Below are 22,008 nucleotides of genomic sequence, written 5' to 3' on the forward strand. Positions count from 1 at the left end.
AATTACTACGAATAATTTTAAAGTGTATAGTGTCTATGGCAGTCTATCTTTTCAGCAAACACTTGGGTAAATATTTGAATTTATCAGGGTGACATTGGTTAATAAAATTATATTCATTTCAGAGGTACAAGTCTATAATACATCATCTCCATATTGTATTGTGTGTTCACCACCCCAAGTCAAGTCTCCTTCTGTCACCACTTATCCCTCCTTTACCCTCTTCTGCCTGCCCCCACCCCCTTTCCCTCTACTAAAAACAAAAAAAGGTTTTTTTGTTCTGTTTTGTTTTGTTTTTTGCTTAATCCCTTCCCTTTTTTCATTCATCCTTGCAACCTTCATCTCCTCTGACAGCTGTCAGTCCTTCTGCATCTATGAGTCTGTTTCTATTCTATTTGTTAGTTTATTTTGTTCATTTGGTTCTACCTATAAGTGAGATCACATGGTATTTATATTTCTCTGACTGGCTTATTTCATTTAACATAATGCTCTCCAGGTCTATCCATGTTGTCACAAAAGATAAAAGTTCCTTCTTTTTTACAACCAAGTAATATTCCATTGTGTAGACGTACCACAGCTGTTTTTATCCACCCATTCACTGATGGGCACTTGGGCTGCTTCCAAATCTTGGCTATTGAAAATACTGCTGCAATGAACATAGGGGTGCATATATTCTTCCTAATTAGTGTTTTGAACTTCTTCGGATATGTCCTCAGAGGTGAAATTCTTGTGTTGTAAGGCAGTTCCATTTTTAATTTTTTAAGGTAACTTCATACTGTTTCCCACATACTGGCTGCACCAGTCTGCATTCCCACCAACAGTGCATTAGGGTTCCCTTTTCCCCACATCCTTATTTGTTGGCTGATTAATTATAGCTATTCTGACAAATGTAAGGTGATATTTCATTGTGGTTTTAATTTGCATCTCTCTGAAGATGACTGATGTTGAGCATCTTTTCATATCTCTATTGGCCATCTGTATGTCCTCTTTGAAAAAGTGTCTATTCAGGTCTTTGCCCATTTTTAAATTGGATTGGGGTTGTTTTGGTGTTGAGTTTTATAAGTTCTTTATAAATTTTGGATATTAACCTTTATTAGAGGTATCATTGGCTAATATACACTCCCATTCAATGGGTTGTCTTTTCATTTTGTTGATGGTATCTTTTGCTGTGCAAAAACTTTTAAGTTTGATGTAGTCCCATTTGTTTATTTTTTCTTTTGTTTCTCTTGCCCAAGAAGATATATCAGGAAAAAATGTTGTTATGAGACATGTCTGAGATTTTGCTGCCAATGTTTTCTTCTAGGAGTTTTATGGCTTTGAGTCTAACATTTAAGTCTTTAATCCATTTTGAGTTTATTTTTGTGTATGGTGTAAGAGGGTGGTCTAGTTTTATTTTTTGTACCTATCTGTCCAATTTTCCCAACACCATTTATTGAATAGACCATCTTTACCCCATTGTATGTTTTTGCCTCTTTTGTCAAATATTAATTGACCACAATGGTGTGGGTTTATTTCTGGGCTCTCTATTGTGTTCCATTGATCTCTATGTCTGTTTTTATGCCAGTACCATGATGTTTTAATTAGTATGGCCTTGTGGTATAATTTGATATCAGGTAGTGTGATTACTCCAAATTTGTTCTTTTTTCTCCAGATTGCTGTGGCTACTCAGGGTCATTTGTCATTCCCTATAAATTTTTGGAATATTTGTTCTAAGTCTCTGAAATATGCCATTGGTATCTTGATAGGAGTTGTTTGAATCTATAGATTGCTTTGGGTAGTATGGACATTGTAATGATGTTAATTCTTCCTATCCATGAACATGGTATATGCTTCCACTTATTTGTATCTTTTTCAGTTTCTTCAGTGTCTCATAATTTTCTGAGTACAGACAGGTCTTTTATGTCCTTGGTTAAATTTATTCCTAGGTATTTTTTTTAGATTTTATTTATTTATTTTAGACAGAGGGGAAGGGAAGGAGAGAGTGAGAGGAAGAACATGCCGCTGCTCCTTACCCCCCCCACCAGGGACCCTGCCCCCAACCCAAGCATGTGCCCCTACTGGGAACCAACCAGCGACCCCCTGGTTTGCAGGCCGGCACTCAATCCACTGAGCCACACTAGCCAGGGCTATTACTAGGTATTTTTTTTTATGCAATTGTAATTTCCCTTTCTGATAGTTCATTGTTTGGTGTATAGAAATGCAACTGATTTCTGACTATTTATTTTGTGTTTTGCCACTTTATTTAATCCATTTATCCAGTCTAGTAGTTATTTTTGGTGGAATTTTTAGGGTTCTGTATATGCAATATCATGCCATTTGCAAATAATGGCAGTTTTACTTCTTCCTTTCTAATGTGAATGCCTTTTATTTCTTCTTCTTGTCTGATTGCTGTAGCTAGGACTTCCAGTACTATGTTCAATGAGAGTCATGAAAGTAGACATCCCTGTCTTGTTCCTGATCTTAAGGGAAATACTTTTAGTTTTTTTTCCATTGAGTATGATGTTGGCTGTGGATTTGTCATATATGACCTTTATTACATTGAGGTATGTTCCTTCTATTCACACTTTGCTGAAAGTTTTTATCATAAATGGGTGCTGGATTTTATGAAATGCTTTTTCTGCATCTATTGGTATGATCATGTAATTTTTATCCTTCATTTTGTTTATGTAGTGAATCACACTTATTGATTTGCAGATATCGTATCATCCTTGCATCCCAGGAATAAATCCCACTTGATCATGGTGTATGATCTTTTTAATGTATTGCTGGACCCAGTTTGCTAATATTTTGTTGAGGATTTTAGCATCTATGTACTTCAGGGATAGTGGCCTAAAGTTTCATTACTTTGTAGTGCTTTTATCTGGTTTTGGAATTAGGATAATGCTGGCCTTGTACAATTATCTTGGGGGTCCTTCCTCTTCTTGAAATTTTTGGAATAGTTTGAGAAGGATGGGTGTTAGTTCTTCTTGGAATGTTTGGTAAAATTCTCCTGTGAGGCCATCTGATCCAGGAGTTTTGTTTGTTGGGAGTTTTTTAAATTACTGCTTCAGTTTTACTAGGTGTAATCTGTCTATTCAGATTCTCTGATTCTTCCTGATTCAGTTTTGGAAGATTGTATATTTCTAGGAATTTATCTATTTCATCCAGATTGTCTGATTTGTTGGCATATAGTTGACACTTGCGTAAATATTTATCTTCATAACAGCTCTGGAAAGTGAGAACTATCATTATCTTCATCTTCACTGCTTCAGCATTATCCTCACTGCTGAGGAAGCTGAGGCCCAGAGAGGATGAGTCATCTATCCAAAGTCACAGAGCCAGAATTTGAATCTCAGGTTGTCTGGTAAGACGGCTATTCTCTGCTGACACCATGCTGCTCCTGACTCCAGGAGAACTGTTGGCACAGAACATAATAAGGTTAACAGTCTGTGTCCTTTATGCATACTCACTCACTTAATGCTCAGTCCAACCCATTGTATAGGAGAGAACACTGAGGCACAAAGAAGCTAAGTCACTTGTCTAAGGCCACCCTGCTGCTTAGTGGCAGACTGGAACATGAGTCTGTCACCACCTCCCCGTGCTACATTATAGGCCAGGCTGTGTTCCCCCAGGTGATGGCCTGAAGAAGTCACTGCCTACATAGGGTACCATGCAGGGCCTCCTCTCTAAGCTGAATCCAGCACTCCTTCCCCCAAAGCCTAAAGCCAAGCCAAGCAGAAGGAAGCTCAGCCTGACAGGCAAGGTGGGGTGGTGGAAAGAATGTGGCCTCTGGCATCAGATAAACCTGAGTTGAAATCTTGGCTTTAGAAATTACTTTGTGACCTTGAGCAACTCACCAAACTTCTCAGGATGTCAGTGTCCTACCGCTAAGGGCTTGTTGTGAGAAGTAAATGAAATGGCTATGTAGAAACGTGAATTATATACTCTAAAGTGCTCTTGAAGGTTAGTTGTAATTGTTGTTCTATGGGGCTCAGTTCCTCTGCCCAGGCTGTGCCAAAGCGGCGACCAGGAGAAGTGGGCTTTAGAAATGCTAATACCCTGCGTGAGTGACAGGCCGCGGACAATGGAGGAGGGCTCTGTGAATGGGGCAGCCAGGCCTGGGAGCGGGGCTCCCCACGTGGGAGCCGAATGGGGGAGGGGGCGCCAGGGGGGCGGCCGTTCCCAGCAGAGGGGATCCGAGACTCGGCTAATTGGAAGGGGCTGGAGCAGGAAGGGGGAGGGGATTACCTGCGGTCGCTGCTGCCGGGGGCGGGGCTCCCAGGAGGAGACCTGCCGGGAGCGAGGACGCGGGATGACGGGAGCCTTGGGCTTGGGGCCAGAGGTCGCAGGCCCACTGAGCGGGACACGCAGAGATAAAGAGTGGGGGAGCTGGGGACAAAGGCCCTGGGCCTGGGGAAGGAGCAGGGTGTTCTGGGTTGGGCAATTCTAGGTAAGGATGATGTGGTAACTAGTTTCTAAACCCAGCTGGAATCCTGACCTCCTTGTGTTGACCTGGGAATCAGCCTCAAAGATGTGTGTGTGTGTGTGTGTGTGTGTGTGTGTGTGTGTGTGTGTGTGTGTGTGTGTGTGTGTGTGAGAGAGAGAGAGAGAGAGAGAGAGAGAGAGAGAGAGAGACAGAGAGAGAGACAGAGAGAGAGAGATGGGCTGGCAGAGGGGAGGCAGGAGTTGGGTCCTTAACCTTCTTCTTGTCCCCCTCCTCCTCCCCTCCGTGCCTTCCCCCTCTTTCTGTCCCCTCAGCCCTCTCCCTTTGCCCTCCCCTCCCCCTGCCCCATGAAGGCTGTTTTTGTTCCTCCTCCTGGCCTAGCCCCCGAGGTGTGCAAACAGGAAGGACCTCTCCCCGGGCAGTGAGTAAGGAGGGAAAAATGAGGTGTTGAAAAGATGACAAGTCGCCCTGTCAGAGCTCACCTTGGCAGGGAGCAGGCGGCAGGGGCCGGCGGGTGGTGGGATGGGGTCTGCCCTGGAAGCCAGCCTACATGTGCCCTGAGCCAGGCAAGCTGATCCTCAACAAGCAGGCACTGTGTGTGCGTTTGTTTGGTTTAGAAAGCCCCCCCATTCCCACCATCAAAGATCCCTTCCTTTCCTTCCCAGTAGGAAGAGTAGAGGCCGCTGGGCCAGCGGTTTAGAGTATGATTGAAGGGGGTGGGCAGGAGGCCCAAACCCCTCTTCTTAGCTCCTAACCTTGTATCCTACAGCCTCCTGGACATCCCCCTGCATGTCTCAAAAGCCCCTCAAACTCGAAATCCTAAACTGAATTAATCAATGCCTCTCTCCCACCCCTGCATTCTGTCCCTCCTATAGGGTTCCTATCTCGGTAAATGACCTCATCATCCAGTTACCCAAAAACCAAAATCTTGGGAGTCATCCAAGAGTTCCTCATATCACCAATTGGATCAGCCTCTAATCTGGTCGGTTCTCTTTTTTATCGCTCTAATCTGTCTTTTCTCTCCCTCCGCATGGCCGACACCCTATTTTAGTTCCATCCATTCACTCGTTTAAAAACAATTTATTAAGCACCTACCATGTGCCAGGCACTGTGCTAGCCACTGAGCTGTGAACAAATCAGATCTGGCTCATGCTCCCATGGAGTTTTGTGTCAGATATGGCTGGGCTCACCACAGAGGGGTGGGACCAACTAAAACTCTTCCTTCCAGCGCATAATAATGGATAAGAGCGGTGATTCTGGGTTTGCATTCTGGTTCTACCACTTACAGCTCTGTGGCCTTGGCAAATCACTTAATCTTTCTGTGCTTAGGTTTTCTTACAGGGAAAATGGGGGTGATTATAGCACCTACCTCATAGAGCTACTCAAAGGATTGAATATGTCCGGTATTTTAAAGTGCAAGCACAGTGTTCTATTAGCATCATTAATTTTATTATTTTAGTATGAAGTGAAGCAAGGCCTGATGAGAGACCAAGTTATAGGAGCCCAGAGAGAGGCCTGCCTGGGAGGCAATGGGTTGTATCACAAGAATCTGCCAGAAGGCACTTGCAATGGCCCCATCAAGAAGGCACTATGGGAAATCCAACAGAGTCCTGATTAGCTTGAGCAGGTCATTTCCCCTTCTGAGCCTAGGTTTGTTAAGAATAGCAATTAACAAGTGTTGCAAGCTTAATAGGCATCAGCAGTTTAACTGCTCCCCTCAAAGGGAGTTACTATTTTTTAACTCCCATTTTACAGATGAGAAAACTGAGGCACGGAGATGTTAAGGCACTTGTCCAAGGTCATGGAGCAAATGCAATGCAGTGCTGAGACCTAAAAGCAAATACCTTTGAGACTAGTGATCAAAGCACCTTCCTTGTAGAGCTATTGCAAAGATTGCACAATACACTTCCAGGCATGTTTGGTAGCAGACTGGCCGGCTGCCCAGGGAGGACTGTCTCCAGGCTCTGGGCTGCAGCCGTGGGCTGAGCCACAGAGGCTAAGCCAACGAGAGAAAGACTGGGCCTTGGGCAAGTCACTGGACCTGAGCAGTGCTAGGGTTCAGGGACAGGTCAGAAACCCAGCTCAGAAACAGGGCTCAAGGTTAAGCCTAACTAGAGGCCCTGGGGACTCAAACCCCTGAGACTGCATGAGATCAGAGACCATCTTGGTCCCTTCTGGATTGCTCAGTGCTCCCAAAAAAGAAGCAATTAATAAATATGGGAAGGAAATGCCACTTCTAGAATGTCCCCTACATACTGCCGCTGCTCTAGTCCCTCATGTTCTCTTTACAGCAGTCCCATGTGATTACCATCCCCATTTGACTGAGGAGGAAACTAAAGCCCAGAGCTAATAAGTAGTCAAGTGGCTCTCTGAACACAGAGAAGAGGGGAAAAAACATAAAAATCCCCTCACATCTATGGCAGAGGAGGAAGGGATATTTTAGCGCTCCTCCAGTGACGGTGGGCCTCATCACTTCTACCTCAACCTGCCCACCTACAGCCCACTGGGCACCTCCACCTCTGCAGAGCCAAGGCCGTCTCAGGATTTGGGGTCCATCAGAGCTGCATGTATATGCTGTAGGCTTTGGCTGACAACCCTGGGGACTAGGGCCATAGAGGCCCCCACCCTGCATAGGCCTGAAGCTGGCACTCAGGGACTTGTCTGCTTAGAAACAAAGAGACCAGCAGGAACTTCCGACCCCCACAGACCCAGCTGAGCTCCAGGACAGCCAGTCTCCTAGCTGGGAAGACTCTGGGCAAGCCGTGGGCTTTTCTTTCCCCAGTGCCCAGTCTGTGAGGGAGGAGTCAATGTGGCAGCCATGTCTAATCAGGCAGGAGCCCCATGACACAGAAGCTCCTTCTTCTAGGCCTGAGGAGTGGTCACACTGGGGCTCAGGGAGGGGCCCTGGGGGGGCAGACACAGAGCCTATCCACCCGGGACAGCCCACATTCCTCAGTGAGCCTGGAGGGGTGGGCATGCTCTACAGGAAGCCGAACCCTTCACCAAGAGGGGCTCAGCTGCCATCTGTGCACACAGACAGCGGTGAGCAAAGAACCTCAGCCGGCAGAGTCAATTGCACAGAAAAAAATAGCAAACATTTTACTTCCTCCTCCTCCTCCCCCTCTTGCCTCACTCTGCTTCCAAAGGGAATGTTGGACTCCCTGCTAAGTATTTTTCTCCAGACCGGGTGAGGCATGCAGAGGAGTGGGCCTTCCTAGGTTGCTGAAGAGAGAACGATGCGTGTGGAGGGGGCCTTTCCACCAGGGACTAGGGGGGTTTTCTCTGAGCCCTTCATTCTTGCTGCTGCAGCTCAGTGGGGGAAAAAAAAGAGCCAGAAAAGTGGGAACAACCAACAAGCACTCTTCCTTGATGCTTATATAGCATATTTTGTCCATCCATTATTTAATTTGCTCATTCCAACCATCCGATGACGTAGGGGTTCTTTTGTCCCATTTTATAAATAAGCAAAGCGAGGCTGGGAAGGGAGAGTATGTGCCTTCCTCACCACTCACAGTTAATTAGCATGAAAACTTTTGGAGGCAGGTCTTTCCACATCAGGGTGGCTGACAGAGCCTACCTGGCTTCCCTGGGGAACAGCCCCCCTTCAGAGGCTTGAGTCAGTGTTTCAGTAACAGTCCAGTTTTATTTTTTACTTTTGCTCCCTGGTCACCTGCTTGTTCAAGAGAATTTGAGAATTGCCCTCGAAACAGAAACAAAATTAAAATGATCCATAATCCCCCCCGAGAGAGAATCGCCGTTACCTAACAGGATGGTGGATTTCCCGATAATCTCTCAGTTTTGCCCATGTCCAATCTGGAGGTCTTTTTTACACAGTGGACCTGCTCCGGGGACTGGGCCACCCTGCCACCCTCCAGCCCCCACCCCATGTCCTCCTCAGGCCAGCCGGATGGTGCTTCCTCTTCTACCTGTCAGGCTGGCCTGGGAGGTTTCTGGTTCCCAGGGGACCATGCATACATGCCATACTATCATACTATTCCATATAACCCCACCCCACCTTTGTTCATTCAGTCCCCTTTGCCTAAGGTCTCTGCCCTCCTGCCTCCCGCACTTTTCTCTCCCTCTGCCCTCTGCTATGTATACATATAGTTTTAAAAAAAAATCAAATTAACTCCCTGACTGGTGTGGCTCAGTTGCTCAGGCATCATCCCACAAAGCTAAAGGTCACCGGTTCTATTCCTGGTCAGGACACATGCCTGGGTTGCGGGCTCAGCGTGTACGAAAGGCAGCCAATTGAAGTGCCTTTCTCACATCAGTGTTTCTCTCCCTCTCTTTCTCCCTTCCTTCCCTTTTCTCTAAAAGTAAAATATTTTAAAAATCAAATTAACAAAAACTCCAAAGGGACAAAGGGCACATGAGGCTCCTTCTTGCCCCTGACCTCAGTGCTTGTTTCTTGCGTATCTTTCCATAGACAGTCTTGGTACCCAGGCAGTATTGACGTGCATGTATCTTTTGTGAACATGCCTGGTAACTGTGCCCGCTGTTCTATGCTGCCCTCGTGGAATTTCTTGGTTTCTGGATACTCTTGCACCACAAAGCTGCGGGTCTAAAACATGCTGGTTGAGGGCTGTCTAAGTGAAGTGTCTGATGGCTGTGCCATCATTTATGTAACCAGGCCCCAGTGATGGATATTGAAATGCTTTTTAGTCTCTTGTACTACAAACAATGCAACAGTCAATATCCTTGTACAAACAACCTTGTACTTCTGCTCAGGTAGGAGAATTTCTAGTGGAATTGCTGGGTCAGACAGTGAGGATTTTAAATGCTAATGCATTTCACTAAGCGAGGCCCTTCCAGCAAACCCACTCCCATTGATGACAAAGTTTCAAAAGGCTGAGGGTACCCTCCCTCCCTCCCTTTCTTTACCTGGCTAAAGTCTACTCACCTATGCCTAAGTCAGTGCTCTCCAAGTGGCCTCACCCAGGGTGCCTCCAACAACCAGCTCCCTCTTCCCAGCACAGCCAGTCAGAATATTTGCTCCCAGGTCACTGTGTGTTTGCCTCTACATAGCGCCATCCACAGAAGGTTGCAATCCTCCTTTTACAGGTCTGTTTCACACACTAGACTGTGAGATCTTTGAGGGAAGCACTGAGCCTTATTCACCTCTTGAAGGCCCCTGGCCAACACACCACAGGCATAAGGTTGACAAAAGGAAAAGTAGGGCAAGAGTAGGTTGACAGTTGTGAGTATGTGAAACACAGAGTTTATGCTTGTATTATTAGTTAGTAATTATTGTATTAGTTACTTGTAGGACAGCTGTAAGCCTACTTTTGCCCACCCCTGTATTTGGTGAACTACTCAGCTCGGGATCCCCAGCTCTGAGTGCAGCATGGGCAGGAACGCATTTGCTGAATGCCAGCCTGATCTGAGCCGAGCAGTGCCTTGGGTTTGGTTCCCCTGGGGCCCTGCCTGGAGATTGGTCTTCGCACATTTGGTGCTCTGTCCCTACCTCCCTTCAGGGTGGCTCCCAGGCCCTGCTTCAGCCAAATTTTTCTGACTCCATAAGTAGTTACTGTCTCCTAGCCCCCAGCTCCTATGGAAAAACCCACACCCCCACCCCCACCACCCCCACTGCCCCCATCCTGTGTCCTGTTTCTCTCCTTTATCCCGTCCACAAGCCCGGTGCCTTCTTATCTGGGTGCCCCCAGGCTGCTCTTGCCTGATCTTTCCGTGTGTTGCTGGGAGGCTGGCAGCCTCTACCACTGATGACCGCAGCACTTGAATGTGGGTGGGGGTTGGGGGTCTAGCTGGAGGCAGTCTGGGCTCTTATGCTGAGGATGAGACCCCTACCTGATCCTTATCCCAACACCACCAGGGGCTAGGATGGGTGTGCAGAAGACACCTCTGCTGCCCTCCTCCGCCAGGCAGACATAATCTTGCTCTCTGTTCCGAACTGCCACCATATTTCTGAGCTTCCTTAACATTCACCTTCTGTGGCTTACGGCTGGATCCAGTGACATCACTGAATGTGAAGGGGCCTGGGGAAGTCTTATCCCAATGTAAGGGGTGATGAGGACTTACTAACATTTGACACCCTCTTTGAGACAGTACAATCAACTCCGGAGGGAGGAAGCAGGGTGGGAGGCATGCAGGGGGCAGGAGAAATGTGCAGCGATGTGCCTAGCTGCAAAGGCCCGTGCTGCAGAAGCGAATGTCAAGGCAAACTGAAAATGTTGCTCAGGGGTTCTAGAACTCGTCTTGCTCCACACCAGGCCTTGCCAAAGGCTGGGACCAGGTGGCAGATGGACAAGCACCCCATTAGCTCCATGTTTGTCAGATGATCAATTCAGGCCACAGAGGTATGTTAAGGCTGGTTGCCATGTATTGTTCCATCTTCAAGATGAGCACCATTTCCTAGCCACAGACCCTGGGCCTGAAAACAGCCTGTGAATCACTGCAGACTGAGCAGGACAAACAGAAAATGGGAGCAGAGGGTGATAGTGTGTAGGAGGAGGGGTGCGAGGGTCTACAGAGCCTGGGGGTGGGGCTGAGGCTGGGTGCGATGAATGTGATCGGGCCAAGCCTCCCTGACTCCTCCTGGGCTGTCTGAACACAGCCCCTGCCCTGAGCCTACCCTAGCAGAGGACCTCTTCATCTTTCCAGCAAGTGCCTCTGAACCAAGCACTGGGTACAATGACTGTGGAAATGACTTAGACGTAGATAGCTCCTGATCTCAAGGGCCAGAGACAGGGCACAGAGAGGGAAGGAGCTAGGGCTATCAGGAAATAGTTTTCAGGAACTTGCATGTGAACAGGACTTCTTAAAGGATGGGCGAAATTGGCAGGGCTGGGAAGGACATTTCAGCATAGAGATCCAGGCACATAGAAGGATCTAGATGGAACGGGGGGAGGGTGGGGGCTAAAAGAAGGTAGTGCTTTTGATCCAGGAAGGGTTTTATGACAGTTCAGTTGTAGGGCCAGTTGTGGGGACCACCTCAGGAAACTGGGGTGCCCTTTTCCATGACATAGTGGTTTATGCTACAAATCAGTGACCAAAATGTGAGGCTATTTAGACCACAGCCAGGAAATAAGCCCAGAAACCAAGAAGTGTAGTGTGGTGGGTGGCACCTTTGATGAACCCGCCAAATGACCTAATCTCAAAAATGAGTGCTTCGTGTGGAGCAGCGCCCGTGACCTGCTGTTCTAGAACCACAGCTCCAGGTGCCAATACTGGGTCCACTGTGTTGTAAATGGAAATTGCCTGACCCCTGGCCATTTGGGATATCGCATGTGACTAGGAAAAACAGGCACAGAAGTGGCCTATAATATTGGCAAGCATGCCATTTGGAGTTCTTTCTTACAAACAACAGAAACCAATTCGAGTTCATTTAAGCCAAAGTTTTATTAGAAAGCTATGGAGGGAGGCTTGGGGAATTTTCTGGGAGGCTGAAGAATCAGAACCTGGCAGGAACAAGGGTATTGGGAGGCCGAGGACACAGCGACATCCTACACAGGAGCTTCTGGCCACCAGCACCGTCAGCTTGGACCACACGATCATCACCACAGCAGCAGAGGGGCAATCGCTGGGCGACCTTGGCTCCTTTCACTTCCTCCCTACAGACTTCAGGAACTGAACCCGAGGGTCTGATGCTCTTAGCTGAGGTACAAAGTTCAGGACCTCATCTCCAGCATGATCCTCTGCAGTAACAGGCTTCTGCAGCACGCACTGGGGAGGGGGTCCCCTTCCCCAGATTTATTTACTAATTCTGACTCAAAGAGCAGGAAGATGACCGGGGCCCATGCGTGCTCCTAACTTACATCCTCGTGTGGTGCCAGTCAGGGAGCAGAAAAGGTTAATATTAGGCAAACCACCACACCCCTGTCCAACAAGGGCCCTCTAAGGCCGCAGACTTCGGAGTCTGCATGACAGCTGAGGTACTGGCAGAAGGCCAAGGGGTAACACACAATGTCTGTGGGGGACCAGGTGCACAAAAAAAGCACTGTGGCTTCTACCCATGTTTCCATACTTGCAGCGAGAGAATCATCATCTTGCCTTTTTATTCAATCATCAGAAAGTTTTTGATTTAATTTATTCTGCTAATAATCATGAAAATAGACATTATAAAAAAAGTCAAGCAAATTAATATTTCAGGTGAAAAAAATCAAACCCCCCTTCCTCACTCCTTTCCCCAACCCCCTGTCCGTCCCCAGAGGTGACCACTGCCATCAGTTTGCTGTGTAGCCTTCCAGACACTTTTATGCATTTTCATATATAGTTTGGTTTTGTAAGGTTTTATTTTCCATAAAGACTGTACATATTGCTCTACAATATGCTTTTTTTACTTAACATTATGTCCTGGAGAGCTTTCCATACCAGCACATACAGTTTTAACTGCTGCAGGGTATTAAGCCACATTACCGAAGTATTTAAGGCAGGCTGAAGGACAGGCCCCACTTTAGATTTTGAAAGATAGCTATTCCCCAAACTGCTCTCCAAAAAACTGCTATGGTTTACATTCACACCAACAGCAAGAGTGCTCCAATTTCTTCTCTTCCTCGCCCAGACTAGATATTATCACAAAGCAAAACCATTGCTTTCTGACGGACACAATCAGAAAATGTTTAATTGTTGCGTTAATTTCCATCTCACTGATTGCTGGTGAGGTTGAACATGAAACGTTAACAATATCCAGGCTGCTGGAGCTGAAAACAGCTCTCGGAAACTGTTGGGAGGGGCATAAATGCGGACACTTTGGAAAGCAGTGTGGCAATATCTAGTTTAGATGAAGATGCTCAGATCCTAGGACCCCAAAATTTCACCTCCCACCCTAGGACCCAGGAATTTCATCTCTGTATACTAGAGAAACTCACACATGTGCAAGGAGACAGTTCTGAAGTATGTTCATTGCCACAAAATACTGGGAAGAGCCTAAATGTCCACCAATAAGGGAACAGATAAATAAATTGTGGTAATTCACCCAACTGAATATTTAGTATACAGCAGTTAAAAATGCATAAACTAGATCAACATGTATGAAAATGGCTAAATCTCAAAAACCATGTTGAGTGAAAAAAATCAAACAATTACACATTCTATCAATTATGTCTATTTAAAAACCAGAAACACTCTATATTGGTGTTATACACACACACACACACACACACACACAAATATACATACATATGTACACATACATACACACATATGTCTTAACAGACAAGAAGTAAACACACCATTTCCTCGGTAGTGCTTACCTCTTGGAGGAAGGTAAATATGACAGGTGACGAACTTCATTTGTACCTAAAAAATTCTCTTTATTGGAGAGAGACACGAGGAGGGAGGGAGGGAGGGAGGGAGGGAGGGAAAAAGGGAGAGGGAAAGGGGGGGGGAGAGAGAGAGAGAGAGAGAGAGATCGAGAGAGATCGATCTGAAGCTAATATGGCCAAGCATTAAGGCCTGTTCACTCTGAGTAAGTGGGCGCCTATATCTTTTCCTCAGCACTTGTCTGGCATATATTTTTCTATTCCTTTTGTGTCGCTGTGTTAAGGTATACAATCCACATACAGCTTTACTTTTTTTAACCATTCCCTCTGGGAGTTTCTGTTTTCTAAAAGGGGATTTTAACTCCTTCACTCCAACACTCAGATTGGATTTACTCCTATCACTGTTCTTTCATTTCACCATGCTTTCTCATTCCTCTCCTTCCCACAGACTGACAGAGTATTCTGTATGCAGCCTTTGCCCCACAGTAGTTTGATAATCATATACTTTATTCCTACTTTTATAAATTATCCTTAATTTTTGGCTGTTGTCAGAGTCAGCATTTTCAGTGAAATTAAAGTTCTTCTACTTATTTGGGAACACCAAAAACCCTAGTTTGATGCAAATACAAGGGATCCATTAAAAAGTCACTTAGTACCATTGCTTGAGACAAAACCAACAATTCCACTGTACCATGTAAAACCAAAAGAACTTTAATAAGCTTTTACTGCACTGCAATTACAGGAACATTAACCCATAACATGCAACAGAAATGGTGATGCCTTTTGGACATATTTAACAGATCAACTTGACATTACAATTATAGCAACATACTCTACTGAAGAAACAAATACATCCAATTTCAACGTTCAGGTTAGAAAATGTTAGGCTCTTGCCACCATCTTAGGTAGCATTTAGAATGTTTAGTTTTTTCCTTTCTAACCTCTAAAAGACAGTATGATTTTTTAATGCAATCATACACAACCGTTTCACATCAGAACTGATCACAAGAAATCAATCAGAGTAGTAGGTAAGTGGACTCATTAGTCTCATTTCAAGTGTTAATTTTGAAAGGGCTCCTGCAGTATTGTGGATTTCGGATGGGGAAAATGAGCAGACCAGGAGTGAAGAGCCTTGGTCTCAGAGTGGGGGAGGGAACATGCAGCGGCACACAGGGCAGGTGCCCGACTTCTGAAGCCAGATGGACACGCATGGCTTGTGGAAATAGTGGTGGCAGGGCAGCTCGGTCGCCACCTCCCCCTTCGCATATTCACTGCAACAGATGGGGCAACACATTTCTTGCCCCACTGCGCTGTGGTCTTCAGTGACCAGGATCTCGGGAAGACTGTCGATGCTCTCCTTGCTTGCTGGTGGATTGGCCACCTCCACATCCACCGCCAGAGACTCCAAGTGTGCAAGGGCTGTTTCCATCGCTTGGGCCAGGCGTTCTTCAAGTGCCATGTAAGTGAGGAACTGAGGATCCACGTAGGAGATGGCTTCGGCCACCCCTAAGCCATCTGCAAACCCATCAAAGAGGCTCCAATCCACTTCTAGGTCTTCACTCACACTGGAGTCATCTTCAAGGTTGTTGTTGCCATCCAGCATGAAGCCCCCGGGCTGCAGAACCTCGTGACTGGAATCATTATCCCCCTCGCTGCTGCTTTCCTTTTCATTGTATTGGAGCCAAGGGACTTGTCCTTCTCCCGGTGACACCCGCGCATCTTCCTGAAGAGATGGGTCTCGAACTCCTTCAAGTTCCCTGCCGCCATGGCTGCCAGGGACGGCACCAGCACTGGGGCTGGTGCCAGCGTTGGCATTCCCTCTGGCTGGCTCAGGTTCGTGCTCTTCTTTCCCCAGGAGAGTCTCCCAGCTTTCACCACTGGATGACAGGTTTTTCTCCCAACCTCGATACCTGCGACGCAAAGCGGCAGTCCACTCTTTGTCGCTGTCAGAGTCTTCATCACAGTATTTGTAGTAATCGTCACTGAATGTCCAGAAGTCCTGGTCGGCCACGGTCCGCTGCCGTCTCGGCACCTTTTCTGGCTTCACTTGGTCGTTCCTGGCTTCCCTCTTATCTTCAGGGTACTTTGGCTCACAGTAGCCACTTGAACTCTCGCCTCTGCCTCTTCTTGCCAGGCTGCCCGGGTGGCGGTCACCAGTGCCGGCGGTATCCCTCCACCTGGAAGTACTATGTGGCATATCGTCATCATCATCAGTATCAAAAAATATTTTTGGTTTCATGCAGTTTGGATTGGCCAGGTTTCTGATTTTGGGCCTCACCACCGGTTCCTCTGCACCCTTTGGGGTGTTTTCCCCACCACCACAAATACTCACAGGAGCCCTGCTGGGGTGCACAGGTAAATCCTGCTCTGGTTTCTCCCTCTCCAGGCTGTCGCCTTGTGCAGCCACCTTGCTGTCAGCAGCAGAGGTCTGAGGAGCCATGCCCTTTTGCTGCAGGAACTCAGCTCTGCCAGCAGAGCGTGTCACTGCAGGGGCTGGGTCTAGCTTGCCAACCTCCTGTGTCACATCATGGTTCAAACTAGAGAACTGGGGGGGCACCCCAACCAAAGACCTCGCCTCTTTCTCTGGGTCATATAGCTTATCATCTTTAAACTTGCCAGTTTTCGCTCTCACTGGCACTCGCTCCACAGGCCCAGCCCCCTCCTCCTCGCTATCCTCTGCCCCGAAAGAGTCAATAGGTCCATAAGCCATTCCTCTTCTGCTACCTGGAGCCCTGTACTCTCTTGGCAGGTACCTGGTGTAGTCCTCATTCTCAACATTCAGGCTTCTTCCTGAGTTCTCACTGTCATCCCAACGACGACGGCTGCTGGAAAACGGCGAGCGGCTCCTCTTGGTGATTTGACTGGGGTCTGATCTGTGCATTGGGAGTTCGGATGTCGTCTTTCTCTGGCTGGAGTTCCTTTCCTGCTGGCTCATGGACGGCCTGAAACTGACATAAGCATGCCTTCTTCCATATCTCCTGCCTGTCTGGGACTGATACCCTCCTGCTGGCTTGGGCCATAGAGGCTTGCTAGATTCCTGACCCATTGCTGCTCCTTAGGAGGGTTTCCAACACAGCTGGGGCTCGAGTGGAAAGGCTCCTGCTCCCTGCACACACCCTTTGGAGATGGGAAGGTCAAATCAGTTCACAATAAAGGAACAGGGAGATTTCTTTCCACTTCAGCAGGCAGGTAACAGAAAGAATAAGGGGCCTTTAAAATTACTTTCACTTTCTTCTAAAGCCTGGAGTAGCATTCCAGTGACTGTCAGGTGCAGACCTGGAACACATTTTTAATGTTGGCAAAATGATTACAAAACTGGGTTTGTAGGCAAGCCAGACTTAGGGGAGAATAGAACCGAAGATGGGGGTGAATGGATGCTAGGCAGGTAGGTGAACTAGTGTGGAATTGTGCCAACATAGGAAGAGGAAAGGCTGCTGTGGTTTTTTTTATGGGGTGTCTGCGTTTTTCGGAGCCCTGGAGACATACAGAAGAATTGCACATTGGAGTAGGGTGGAAAATATAGATCACTGTGTATGTGCCGAGTGCCTACGTGTCTGTCAGGAGAGGGGCAGGTGGAAGGCGAAGCAGCGTGCAATGGAGGCATGTGTATGTTTGTAGGGGGAAGGTACAGGTGACAGTGGTAGTGGGAAGAAGTGTGACTATCACACAGAATGAGACCCATTCTGGATGTGTGTATGAAAATGGCAGGTGTAGTGGGCTGCTTTCAGAGGAGAGGGGTGCATGTAAGTGTGAGAGAAAGGGAATTTGAGTGTGTGTGTGTGTGTGTGTGTGTGTGTGTGTGACTGTATGTGTGGTGGCTGGAACTATGTGGAGAGACACATGGGTTCATGTGTCTGTAGCAGGCCAGGAAGGGTATGGTGGCACTGGACATGGGTATCCATGAGTTTGTGTGTTTTAGTCCAAATGGGAGGGAACAATGGAGAAATGTGTCTGTGGAGGAAGATTTTGTGAGTGTGAGTGTGTGCACCACAGGGGCCAGCAAAGGGTGGCTGTCTGTACACATCTGTAGCAGACAGGAAAGGGGAGCTTTTGGAAGAGGTGTGTGAAGGCAGTGGGGAGGTGCATTTGTATGTAAGGGGTATATGAATGAGGAGCCAGCAAGGTGAGGCCATCCTTACATATGTATGTGGACGGCAGGGGGGTATGGTGGATCTGGACGGTGAGGGTGTGTGTGTCTGTGTATGTATGTACCTGGGGAAAGGCAATGAAGGGTGTGACAGTGTGTCTATGCATACATGGGGGAAGGGTCGCGCAGGAACCTTGAGTATTGGGTGGAGGAGGAAGGGGTTTCCAAAGGAAGTTTCCTGTGGGTGTGCATGTGCATACGTGCATACTAGTGTGTGTCCCCACGTGCGAGAGGGTAAGGAAGACACCTGGACAGAGAGGGGGGGGACACAAGGAGGGGGGAGGGGGCCACAATGTCAAATCAGAGACGGGAAAACACTACAAGCCTAAATGCTAGATTCTAATCAATGTGGCAGGGAAGAGAGGGAATGACGGGTGTGGGTATGGTTTTTTCCCTGGGAATAATTTGTCTTTCTGACAACAACATATTTATCTAACAATGTTAACAATTTACCATTCAGCAAACTAGCTGTAAAATAAGGGCAGAAAGGCCGCGGACTGCTCCGCAAAGGGGCTGAGAAGGGACGAAGGGGAGAGGGGAAGAGAGGCAGTGTGAGTGCCACGACCACCACTCCCTCTCACGGATTAAGGCCATTCTAGTGGGGGCCGCGCCACAGGAAAGGAGCTGGGGGATAGAGGATAGGGCTCCCAAACAGGCCGATAAAAGACTCAGGCCTCCCTTTGCACTCAGATCCCACGATCTCCCCACCCCTTCCCGAGGGGCAAGCCGGAAAATCTGTTCGTTACAGCTCCTCCAAATCCGCTCCCCGGTGCCCGGCCACTCATCCCACAGCCCCGTCTGCATGAATGCAGGACATCAACAGCCTTTCACTCACCAGTGCGTATAGCCGCGTGTCCTCTGGAGAAGAGCTCCCGGACCTCCGACCGCCAAGACCGCCAGAGCCTCTGCTCGCGGTCGGGCTCCTCCCCCGCCAGATAAACAGCGGGCGGGCGGTGACTGCGGCGGCGGAAGTGACGGAGTCTCCAGCTGGGGCCGCCCCCTTCAGGTGGAGGGGGAGGTGGCAACCGCTCCACACAAATCGCGGTGGGCTCGCAAGCTTTATTTCATTTTAAATGATGAATTCGTCAAGGATACAGAAAAGGACAGCGAGAAATGTAACCAACAGCCAGCTTTAACAAATGTTAACCATTTAATAATACTCCCTTCTGTTCTGGGTTTTTTTTTTAATAAAATGAAATCTGCAAATTCTTTCTGATTAATTCCAATGTGAAAGTAATTATATTAATATATATCCTATGTTACATGTTATGGTTTGTACTGGAAGTATTAAAAATGTGAAACTATATTTAGCATTGCAATAAGCTTAAATTTTTTCAACCTGGTTGAAGCAAATTGAACTGTTTACAGTAGAATTTGTTGCTGTTAATCACAAAATGAAGCTACTCTATCCAAAACAAATAATTAATCACGAAAAACAACACACGTTCACATTCTGATAAATTGCATTGCAGTTCAAAAATACTATAGCTATGCCTTTTGGATTGCTACAATCTCACTTCCTTTTAAAAAATGGCACTTCATGATTCATCTCTAATATTTGCAACCAAGAGAGAGTTCCTAGGTTCACAACAATAGCGAAGTTTGGTTCCTACTGGAAATAAAATGCACACATAAAAACAAGAAATTTTAGGGGTAACAACAGAATGCAGAAAAGATATATGACTTTCAAACCATTCAAGAAATAGCATGTACAAAAAAAGAAAAAGAATTCAGTCTTAACAGAGGTCAGAAATGAGAAGACAGACAACAAAAATGGATGGAAAAAAAAAACCCACAAAAGGAAGGACTAAACCAAGTATATCAGTATGTATTATGGGTTACATATATAAAAAACAAACTCATTTTGAGCATTTTGTTCTCAAAAATCTACTAATATGCTGTTTGTATAAATTTCACCTAAAATAAAAATAAGAATGGAAAATATATGCCAGTTAAATACTGGCAGAAAGGAAAGAAGGAAGAAATGTAGAATGGGAGGGAGAATGGGAGGGAGGAGAAAGATGAAATTTTTAAAAAGAAAAAAGAGAAGGGAAGAAGAAAGAAAGGAAAGGAGGGAAGAGACGTGTACTAATGTTAACACAGGAAAAAATCAAGAATTCAAACTAAAAAACATTCAAGAGAACAAAACAGGTTGTTCCATTCCATGAGAAGATATAGTCTCAAAAATTTATATGCCAAACAATGTAATTTCAAAATATGCAAGGCAAATATTGGTAGAAATGTAAAGAAAAATCAGAAAGCCTGAAATCATAGCAGGACACTTAACCACATCTGTTATGATACAGCTAGATCAAATAAACTAATAAATTAGGATACAGAGAGATTGAACAATACACTTAATAAGACTAATAAGCTTGATCTAATGTATATATATTTTTGTATTTAACAAAGGATGCATTTTTATTAAAAATCCTTAAAATATTTCAAACATATAGAAAAGGACCAAGTATAAAATGCACATTTCCATGTAACTGTCACACAGATTGAGCAAATTGTATTTTCTTCAAGTCTTTAGATCCTTCTGTTTATGAACCAAAACATTACAGTTGAGGCTCTCACTTTACCCTGTTCATCTTTCTTCTTTTTTTCTTTCAATGTTTTATTTATTTATTTTTAGAGAGAAGAGAAGGGAGGGAGAAAGAGAGGGAGAGAAACATCCATGTGTGGTTTTCTCTCGTGCGCCCCCTACTGGGGGCCTGGCCTGCAACCCAGGCATGTGCCCTGACTGGGAATCAAACTCATGACCATTTGGTTCACAGGCCGGCACTCAATCTTCTTTGCCACACCATCATCTTACTTCTTTTCCCAGAAGAAGTACCATTTAGAATTTTCCTTCTTATCCATGTTTGTTTTTCCTTTTTTACATACGCAGATATCTGTAACCAATACACATTATTATTTTGTGCATTTTAAATTCTATAAATAGTATCATAATTAATATATCCTTTGCAGCTTAAATTGTCACTCATTTTTTAGAAAGTTAGCAGTTTCATACATGTAAATCCAGGTCATGCATTTTAACTGCAGAATACTATTGTATCAATTTTCCATTATCCTATCATTATAATATATCATCGTATGTACTTCTGTTGTGTGAATTATCAAATTTCTTTTATTTCTTTCCCTCATGCTGGACTTGGGTTGTTTCTGTTTTCTGCAGTTATAAATGGAGATTTAATCAACATGGTTCCCTGTGGCCACATGTAAGAGTTTCTCTGGGACAGAGTTTCCCAACTGAGTAATGGGTGTTCTGAAATATTGATCTTTTTAGCCTTATAGGAACTTGGGTCTGGTTTTACCCAGCTGCTGTCCTGGAGACTGTCTCTGGCTAAGAGTGGATTGTCTGTTAATCCTAATGAGCTGGTATAAATATTAATTTTTTTAAAAAGATTTTATTTATTTATTTTAGACGGAGGGGAAGGGAGGGAGAGAGGGAAACATCACTGTGTGGTTGCCTCTTTTGCACTCCCTACTGGGGACCTGGTCCGCAACCCAGGCCTGTGCCCTGATTGGGAATCTAACTGGCTACCCTTTGGCTCACAGGCCGGCACTCAATCCACTGAGCCACACCAGCCAGGAAAATATTAACATTTTAAACATATGCTTTGATGCAAAAAGAATTGAAAAAAACTGCTCTACTGTATGTATGTTGAAATAGAATTTCTGCATCAAAGGGTGTGGAGTAGTTATCAATTTCTGTGGAACAAATGGCCCTAAAACTTAGTAGTTTAAAATGTAAATAATACAAACATTTATTATATCACAGTTTCTATGACTGAGGAATTTATGAATGGCTTAGCTGGGTGCCTATGGCTCAAGTTTCTTGTGAGGTTGCATTCAAACTGTAATCGGGGGCTGCAGTTTCACTTGCAGGCTCAATTGGGGTAGGATGTCCACATCCAACCTCTTTCATGTGACTGTTGGTAGGCCTCACGAGATCCACTTCCGAATTCAATCATGTGCCCATTGCCAGGCTATCATTCCTTGCCATGTGGCTTCATAGGTGAATTTTACCAAACACTAAAATCAGAACTAATACCTATGCTCCTCAAACTATTCCAAAAACCTCAAGAGGAGAGAAAACTGCTAAGTTTATTTTAGGAGGCTAGCAATATCCTAATTCCGAAACTACATTTAAAAAAAAAAAAAACTACAAAGAAAGAAAACTATAGGCCAATATCCCTGATGAACACAGATGC

At 45.8% G+C, this 22,008-nt stretch overlaps 1 protein-coding gene across 3 annotated transcripts; it reads right to left on the bottom strand.

Moving 5' to 3' along the window:
• Positions 1-14,352: 14,352 nt before the first annotated feature.
• Positions 14,353-18,740, bottom strand: PJA1 (praja ring finger ubiquitin ligase 1). Of its 3 annotated transcripts, XM_054574264.1 has the most exons (3): positions 18,624-18,700; positions 16,395-16,917; positions 14,353-15,827 (listed from the first exon to the last, which is right to left on the bottom strand). In XM_054574264.1, the coding sequence occupies exons 2-3, from the start codon at positions 16,685-16,687 to the stop codon at positions 14,780-14,782; spliced, it is 1,341 nt and encodes a 446-aa protein (XP_054430239.1). In that variant the 5' UTR covers positions 16,688-16,917; positions 18,624-18,700; the 3' UTR covers positions 14,353-14,779. The 3 variants fall into 3 exon arrangements, with proteins under 3 accessions (XP_054430239.1, XP_054430238.1, XP_054430236.1); XM_054574263.1 differs by having other exon boundaries at positions 14,353-16,589; positions 18,624-18,740; XM_054574261.1 differs by having other exon boundaries at positions 14,353-16,917.
• Between the last annotated feature and the right edge of the window lie 3,268 nt (positions 18,741-22,008).

The sequence above is a fragment of the Pteronotus mesoamericanus genome, unplaced genomic scaffold, assembly GCF_021234165.1.
Source record: "Pteronotus mesoamericanus isolate MK-2021 breed Mesoamerican mustached bat unplaced genomic scaffold, CSHL_Meso_final contig_256, whole genome shotgun sequence".
In the NCBI taxonomy this organism is placed as follows: domain Eukaryota; kingdom Metazoa; phylum Chordata; class Mammalia; order Chiroptera; family Mormoopidae; genus Pteronotus; species Pteronotus mesoamericanus.

Coding starts and splice junctions, on each gene's coding strand:
- PJA1 (XM_054574261.1), bottom strand. CDS start 16,687: ATGGGTCAGGAATCTAGCAAGCCTCTATGGCCCAAGCCAGCAGGAGGG.